The sequence below is a fragment of the Oryx dammah genome, unplaced genomic scaffold (assembly GCF_014754425.2).
Source record: "Oryx dammah isolate SB20612 unplaced genomic scaffold, SCBI_Odam_1.1 HiC_scaffold_15, whole genome shotgun sequence".
Taxonomy (NCBI): domain Eukaryota; kingdom Metazoa; phylum Chordata; class Mammalia; order Artiodactyla; family Bovidae; genus Oryx; species Oryx dammah.
In genome coordinates this window covers 11,794,842-11,803,452 of record NW_024070199.1, presented here as the reverse complement: position 1 = coordinate 11,803,452, position 8,611 = coordinate 11,794,842, and the positions used below count along the sequence as shown (strand labels likewise).

At 47.2% G+C, this 8,611-nt stretch overlaps 1 protein-coding gene across 8 annotated transcripts in view; it reads left to right on the top strand.

Moving 5' to 3' along the window:
* Positions 1–1,496: 1,496 nt before the first annotated feature.
* ANKRD42 (ankyrin repeat domain 42) overlaps positions 1,497–8,611 on the top strand; it is a 65,155-nt gene continuing 58,040 nt past the window's right edge. For 6 of the 8 annotated variants that reach the window (XR_005723617.1, XM_040255593.1, XM_040255592.1 and 3 more), the window contains exons 1-2: positions 1,497–2,499; positions 7,032–7,198. Coding sequence is in view for 7 of the 8 variants with exons in the window: in XM_040255593.1 (XP_040111527.1) it covers positions 2,442–2,499; positions 7,032–7,198 (225 nt within the window). In the remaining variant the exon portion in view is untranslated. The remainder of the gene's footprint in view (positions 2,500–7,031; positions 7,199–8,611) is intronic. The other 2 variants (XM_040255595.1, XM_040255591.1) reach the window with 1 other exon arrangement.

Genomic DNA, 8,611 nt, shown 5'->3' with positions numbered 1-8,611 from the left:
CTGTTAAAAGGTAACTAATATAAGGTGATACTTGGTCTAATAAAGACTGTGGGAATTCAGAGACTTTGAGGAGTATGCACAGCAAAATCAAGACAGGTTGGATACCTCATGTGGGGACTCACTACTTACTAGCTGTGTGTGCTGTGCTGTGCTTAGTCTCTCAGTTGGGTCCGACTCTTTGCGACCCCATGGACTGTAGCCCACCAGGCTCCTCTGTGCATGGTATTCTCCAGGCAAGCATATTGGAGTGGGTTGCCATGCCCTCCTCCAGGGGATCTTCCCAACCAAGGGATCAAACCCAGGTCTCCCGCACTGCAGGTGGATTCTTTACTGTCGGAGCCTGTGTATCCTCAAAAATTAACTTTAGCATTAAACTTCTCTGTAGAAAGGAACAGTAATACCAACCTGGTATCATACGAACTCAACGAATGGAGGTTATTATTATTACAAGAGTCGATGAAAGGTAAAGAAAGGCATTTACTCTATTTCAAGAAAGGAAAGGCAGGGTCAGGGCAATTTCCCAATTTTGTTAACAAAACAAAACCTGTGGCAAGGCAGCTAAGGATGGGGCGGCAGGGGGGAGGGGGGCTAAAAAAAAAAAAACAGGGTAAGAGGAGAATCAAAGTGTGTGATGCCCTTGCCCTTGGACGGCAGAGAATTCTAATTTCTGTATTTTCAGATGCTAGCACAACACCTGACCTGTGTTTGCTATAAACACGAATGGAAGAACACACGTCAAGCAACTGGACTGCAGAGAAAGATCTGGGCCAAAATGTTCAAAGAAACCATTTTACCGTGAAACGAAATCTTGGGAGTCAGGAGATCTGGTGCAGTCTTTTGACTAACGACCTCTCTTTTCACACTGGCTTTGCAACTTACCTGCTGTATGGCCTTAACAAATTACTTATACCTCGAATCTCCTCATCTGTAAAACGTGGATAACACCTACCTTACAAAATTAGTGTGAGAAATAGTACCAAGCGATTATCAATGAGGCTGGCGGTGGGCACATTCAATAATGGGACAGCGCTGAAGCCGTTTATCTTCGCCATTAGGTCTTTTGTCCGTACTTATGACAGGGTAAGAATATATTTTCTCCAACGCTCCAACCGGCACCAAAAAAGGACACTAGGTTTCCAGAGGATGCAAGGCCCCGCCCGGTTCGCGGCACATACTCGGGTCACGGACGCCGACTGCAGTCCCGGAGCCTCTCCACCTGCGTCGCCGAGCCCTGGCGGGGCAACCGATGCCAGGCCGTTATAGAGACGGGGCCGAGACAGGCTGGACGTGAGGCCGAGCGCCATTTCACCGAAACCCGTTCCACACCACCATGTCTAGAGGGGACACCTCGAAAAAAATAAAGAGTACTTAAAAAAAAAAAAAAAAGAAAAAGAAAAAAAGGGCAAGGAAGCCGGAAGTGACGCACAGCAGCGAGGAACCGGAAATGACCGCACCACGCCGGAAGTTTACCCGTTTCCAGGGCGCCGACTCCCCCCGCCCCCAGCTCCAACCAGGTAGCCTGTGTCGGGACGCTGGAAAGCGACTCGGTGGAGCGGGTGCTCGCCGACGGCGGCCGCCGCCACAGCGAGTCGCGCGGAGTAGCAACCGAAGACGGCGGCCGCCGCACCAGCCAGCGCGTGTGGAGGATAAATGGCCGGCACGGTCGTCGCGGTGATCCGTCCAGGGAAAGAGTGAGCGAGGGCCAAGGCTCTCGTCTTGGCGGAGACAGACAAAGAATCCGCGAGGAGAGCGACCGCCGCTGCCGGGTACCGACGGGAAGAGGAAGTGAAGACGTCGGCTTCTCCCGCGATGACTCGAGAAGGGTCAGCGAAGACCTGGACCACGGCCGCAGCGTCTCTGAGGAGAGAGTCAGGGGAGACGGCGGCCACCGTCCCGGCAACTCTTGGGAGAGACTGAGGGGAGGCCTCAGCAGCGACGCGAGCTTCAGTGAAGTCGGAAGCCACCCGACTAGTGACTCGGTATCCGTCAGAGACGACCGTGGCCTCCGCCTCGGCGGGACTTGGGAGGAAGTCCGGGAGGTTCGGGGCCCCCGAGCCAGCGACTCGGGCGAGAGGGGCAGTGACGGCCGCCGCCGCCGCCTCAGTGGCTCCTGGGAGGGCGCGAGTGTGGATGGCGGCCGCAGCCTCAGCAGTTCCTGGGAGGCGGTGAGTGAAGACCGCGGCTACTTGGCCAGCGACTCCTCCACGGTGAGCGTCAGCGAAGACGCCAGCCGCCGCCGCTTCTGGGAGAGGGAAAGTGAGGACGAAGGTTCCCGCTGCCGGGCCTCCTGGGGGCGGACGACGGAGGACGGCGGCCCCGGGCCTAGCGACGACGAGGGAGACAGCCGCTGCTGCAGTGGCTCGTGGGTGACAGCGAGCGAAGACCGCCGCAGCAGCGGGGGCCTGGACTCGACCCCCCCCCGGAGTCCGAGTCGCCGCACCATGCCCGGGGTGTCCGATTCGGGCCCGTCCACCTCCTCCACGGAGACTGCGACCCCGTGTGAGTCGGACCGCTTCGCTGGCTCTTGTCCTCTGCCACACTCCACTTTTCTCACTCCAGCCCCTTCTTGGTATTTCCCTTTCTCACCTGTCACTCATCTCTTTCCCCTTAATTGACCTATTTACAATGGGTCCCAAAGCTCATCTGGTCATCTGGCCCCCATCCATCCTCGTTTCAGCTTTCCTTTCCTTTTTTTTTTTGGCGCCCATCTGCGCCCATTTCTGAGACTTCGTTCCTGCTGCTGCTAAGTCGCTTCAGTCGTGTCCGACTCTGTGCGACCCCATAGACGGCAGCCCGGCTCCCCTGTCCCTGGGATTCTCCGGGCAAGAACACTGGAGTGGGTTGCCGTTTCCTTCTCCAATGCATGAAAGTGAAAAGTGAAAGTGAAGTCGCTCAGTTGTGTCCGACTCTTCGCTACCCCATGGACTGCAGCCCACCAGACTCCTCCGTCCATGGGATTTTCCAGGCAAGAGTACTGGAGTGGGGTGCCATTGCCTTTCCTAGGTGATAGCAACTCTTGTTAACATTTATGGACCCTTTTAAGTTCTTGGCGTCTCTGCGGCATTTGACTCTGTGTAAATAGTATTTGTTTGTTGTTGTTTAGTCGCTAAGTCGTGTCCGACTCTTTGCGACCCCATGGACTGTAGCCTGCCAGGCTCCTCTGCCCATGGGATTTCCCAGGTAAGAACTCTGGAGTTGGTAGTCATTTCCCTCTCCAGGGGATCTTCCCCAAGCAGATTATTGAACTCTCCTGCATTGGCCAGGCGGGTTCTTTGTCTCTGAGCCCCCATAGAAGCCCTGGAGCTATTAGACTCACCTAATTTTCTTCCTTCCACTTTCCCGACTCTCCCTGTCTGTCTAGCTAGCTAGCTCTCCACCCATCCACCCATCCATCCTGACTTTTCTTCTATCCTCTCCATAAATGTTGCTTTTTTTTTGTTTTTCCTCTCGGATAGTGCCTTCACTGATGCTTTTTTCCTTGTTATGTACTATGACTTCAACCCTACTGAGGACCTCCGAATCTGTTATTCAGCCATCCAGTAAATATTTATTGTCTACTGTGTGCTTTTTCTTAAGGATATGTGAGCAAAGCAGACAAACACATTCCTTCCTCCTAGTGGGGAAGATACATACTGCGCAAGTAATTACTAGCGTGATGAGTTAGAAGGAATAGTAGAGGGCCCCTGCCTTCAGTGTGGGGTAAGGTTGGGGATCAGAGAAAGCTGCCTACTACTGAGACACAGTTAACTGTGAGCGCTCAGCTCCAGACCTCTTGGAGCTGCAGACTTACATGTGCAGCTCCCCTGTGGAACTCTTCCTTGGGCTTCTCAAGATTGACACATTCAAAATATGATTTTGTATCATTATGTCCTGTCTGTCCTTTAGCGTTGGTTGTTTCAGTGGCACTGTACCACTTGTGTAACTTGGTCATACACCTTGGAGTTGTCCTGTTATTCTTCCCTTATTTCACACACCAAATCCCTCCAAGTTCATTTCATCCTGTTTGCATAATATATGTTGAATCTGTTTCCTTTTCTGTTCCTACTGCCTGCCGTTCTCTTAGTTGAGGGTCTCAACCTCTCTGGTGGAGACTCCTGTAAATATCTTCCTATATGGTCTCCTTGAGTCTCTTCTCTTGCCCTTTTGCTCCCCAGTCCATTAATTCCCCTCACTGCAGCCAGCCTTACACATCTGATCATTCTTAGTCCTCTACTTAAAATCCTTTAATGACTCCCTGCTGTCTGTTCAGCTGTAACGAGTTCCAGCACAGCCTGCCTCTTGTCTAATTCTAGCCTCTTTTCCTTTCAACCTTATGCTTCCACAGTAGGGTGGGTATTTTTATAGTTTCTTGAACTGTCCAGGATGCCTTTCCCTGCATGCATTTCACCTGGCAAAGTCCTGCTAACCCTTGAAGATTCATCGCAGGTGTTACCTTTTCTAGGAACCCTTTTCTGCTCTCCTTCCCTCCTATCCTAGCTGAGTTAGAGGTCTTCTGCTTCCATAAGTTCTTAGGAATATTTCGGTCGTTGCTCTTACTACATTGTTTTGTAATTTGTATTTGTATATCTCTGTGAGTTCCTTGAGGATAGAGACCATGTCTTTTTAATCTTTTTATACTTATGATAGATGCCAGGTTAATGTTGAGTGGGTGGATGAGTGGGTGAATGAATAAACTGGAATGGCATGTGGTGAGAAAAAAGGTTGTGAAATTAGATGGAGGCAAGTTATGGGAGGGCTTCCCAGGTAGTGCTAGTGGTAAAGAACCTACCTGCCAGTGCAGGAGACATAATGAGATGCGGGATGGATCCCTGAGACGCAGGAAGATCCCCTGCAGGAGGGCATGAAAACCTGCTCCAGTATTCTTGCCTGGATAATCCCATGGACAGAGGAGCCTGGAGGGCTACAACCGTAGAGCCACAAAGTCAGACACAACTGAAGCGACTTAGCACGCAGCAAGTTATGGGAGGGCATAGACCGTCATACTGAGAGCCTCTAGATGAGCACTGGATAACCAGAAGCAGGTTGGAGTGTGGAGGCATGAAGTGATCAGGATAGTGTCCTTGCATACGATGGGTTAGAGTGTTCCTGTATGAAATGGATTAAAATGGGTAGAATGTCATTTGTAGATCTTGCAGAACTTGTTGAAAGGAGAATAATGGAGATTTTGCTGGTGATCCAGTGGTTACGGCGCTGCACTTGGACTGCAGGGGGCATGAATTTAGGCCCCGGTCAGGCTGGTGGGCTGCAGTCCACGGGGTCGCTGAGAGTTGGACACGACTGAGCGACTTTCCTTTCACTTTTCACTTTCATGCATTGGAGAAGGACATGGCAACCCACTCCAGTGTTCTTGCCTGGAGAATCCCAGGGACGGGGAGCCTGGTGGGCTGCCGTCTATGGGGTCGCACAGGGTCGGACACAACTGAAGCAACTTGGCAGCAGCAGCAGGGAACTAAGGCCCCAATGCTCATCTGGAGAACCAAATACAAACCTTTATGCCAAAGTTTAAAAGAAAGAAATGAAGGAGAATAATGAAGGTCTGACCTAGGGGGATTAACATCATTAAACATCAAGTAGTTTGGTTTTTTGCAGGGTGCTTCCTTATTCCCTTGCCCGGATACATATATCTCAATTGTTCTTCAGAGACTTGCTCCACTGTTTCCTCCTCTTCCTCCTTTATTTTACTTGTACTCTTACAATGTTACTGTCAGGTTTTTTGTTGTGTCGAATTTATCCCAATAGTTTTAAAAGCATCTGTGGAAAAAAAATGTCTAAAATCCATGTCTGTTCATTGTATTATCATAGTGCCTGGCATATGGTAAGAGGCTCTGAAAGGATTTTTGAGTAAAATGCATAGCATTTTGCTAACAGTTGGTGTAAGAAATGATTTCAGCTGTCAACTGACTTGAACTATTACTTCCTTCTCCAACTACTGTCTGTTCATGCTTAGATACTTTTGGTGCTTCTGGTTCACAATGGACGTTAAGGTATTTCACGGGACAGTAAGGCTGACAATGCAGTCTTGATGTTTGGAACAGGAAAGTATAAAATATGACACTTCATGTATGAAGTAAAAGTTGTGACTTACCATCCCTTTCTTAGTGTAGGATATATGAGAAATATGAAAAACATTGATAAGATGTATCTGCCCATGTGAGCTAAGGTTCTGGTTAAGTCTTTTCCACTGGAGAGTAGGCCTTTGTTATAGAGAATAGTTGGGCAGGTTTCCAAATGGTCACCTCTCTCCTCCCTCTACCAAAGACATGAAGCGATTTTTTTTTTTTTGGTTTTTCATGGTGATAGCCTGGTGGAGTTTTGAAGGTAAAATGTATGAAAATGAGGAGGCCTCGTAAGACTGTGGCCCTGAGGAGTTTCTCACTCTTAGGCTAGTACATACCTGGCCCCCAACAGTTTGTCAAAATTACCACTTGAGTGCTTCTGGAAGTTTGTGGTTCCAGTGGCTTCTGCTCCAGGTGAGCTGAACTTGACCACATTTCTCTTGACCTGTCTCCAAATTCAGGGTGGCTATTTGCCCTGAGACCGGAATTCTGATGAGTCTAAGAAAAGTTGATTTTCAGTTTGTTCAGCTTTTTTCCTGTATGAGTGTAGGTGATGACTTCTGTGCTCTTTATATATTAGAGCTGAAAATGAAGTCTGATTAAGATGTTATTCATGAGTATCTTTGTAGTAAATTATTTGGAAAGCCAAAGTGACTTTGTACTTTTGGTTCAGTTGTTGCTTTAGTCTTTTTTTTATCTTAAATTTATTTTTTAATTGGAGGATAATTGCTTTACAATGTTGTGCTGGTTTCTGCTGTACAACAATGGGAATGAGTCATACTTCTATTTATGTATATACCACTACCTCTTAAACCTCCCTCCCAGCTCCAGGTTGGCACAAAACGCCGAGCTGGGTTCCCTGTGTTATAGAGCAGTTTTCCACTAGTTACCTGCTTTACACATGATAGATTATATATGTCAATGCCTAGGCTTTTTTTAGTTTTGCAGTATATTTTAAGCAATTTGATTTTTCAGTAGGTGCCAGGAAGAAAGTGCATTTTGGCAGCATACACGATGCAGTGCGTGCTGGAGATGTAACGCAGCTTTCAGAAATCGTACGCCGTGGCACCAGCATTAACGAAGTTGATACTCTCCATAAATTTACCCCTTTACATTGGGCAGCACATTCTGGCAGTTTGGAGGTAAGAAACTATAAATTATTAAACTGTGTAAGTTTGGAGCTGTTGGCAGCTTTGTAAATTCAGCAAACAGGACTGAGGCCTTATGCTGGGCACTGCAAATGTTTTTCTTTTTTTAAATTTTATTGAAGCATAGTTGATTTACAGTGTTAATTTCTGCTGCTTAGCAGAGTGATTCAGTTATACATATATACAGAAATATTTTTCTTTTCAATTCACTGTAACATTTGGGTGTTCTGGTTAGCTTTGTAATAAATTGTATCCTAAAACTTAGTGGCATAAAATAACTATTTATTCTTAGGAGTGAAGCAGGAATTTGGATGTCAGGGACACCTTTTCTCTGTCCTATGATGTTGGGGGCTCTAGCGAGAGGATTTAAAAGCTAGGGCTGGAATCTTCCAAAGGCTTGATCACACAGACATCTGGTAGTAGAGGCTGGCTGTGGGCCCTGGCCATCTTGATTCCTCTCCACACAGGCCTCTCTGTGAGGTCGCCACATGTGGACTAGTTTGTGATTCCTCTCAGTGTGGTGGCTGGATTCCAAAAGCAGCATAGAAGGTGGCTTGCAGAGGTAACAGTGCATGCATAGCTCTATCAGATCCTGATATTGTTGCTGTAGTTGCTTCAGATTTTGGACAGAGATGGAATCTCATAGACGCATTTTAAGCCCCTGAGTGCCCCTCCCAGGTGTCATTCCTCTTCTTCCAACTCCAGAGGTAACTGTTGCTCTGAAGTTGGTGTTTATTATTACCATCTATATTTTACGCTGTTATTACATACGATTAGATTATGGTTTTAAATGACAAGTTTTATATGAATGTCATATTATTTGGATCATTCTGCAGCTTGCTTTTTTTTGCTCAACAACGTATTTTTGACTTAGCGAGGTGGTTACATATATGTACTCTGCTGCTGCTGCTGAGACGCTTCGGTCGTGTCCGACTTTGTGCAACCCCATAGACGGCAGCCCACCAGGCTCCCCCGTCCCTGGGATTCTCCAGGCAAGAATACTGGAGTGGGTTGCCATGTCCTTCTCTCTATATGTACTCTAGTTAATTTCTTTCAGCCATGTTGTAGTAGTCTATTCTTAGGTAAATATCAGAATGTATTCATTTTTTGATTGATGGATATTTCATTGGCTTTAGTTTTTCAACAGTACAAGCAGTGCTTAGTGAATATTTTAATGCATAAATTCCTTTCTTTATTGATATATCTTATCAAAGTATAGGTGATTTGCAATGTATTCATTTCTGCTGTGCAGCAGTGATTCAGTTATGCTTGTATATATACATTCTTTTTCATTTCTTTTCCATTATGGTTTATCACAGGATATTGAATATAGTTCCCTGTGCTACACAGTAGGACCTTGTTTATCCATTCTAAATGTGATAGTTTGCATCTGTGAGTCCCTAACTC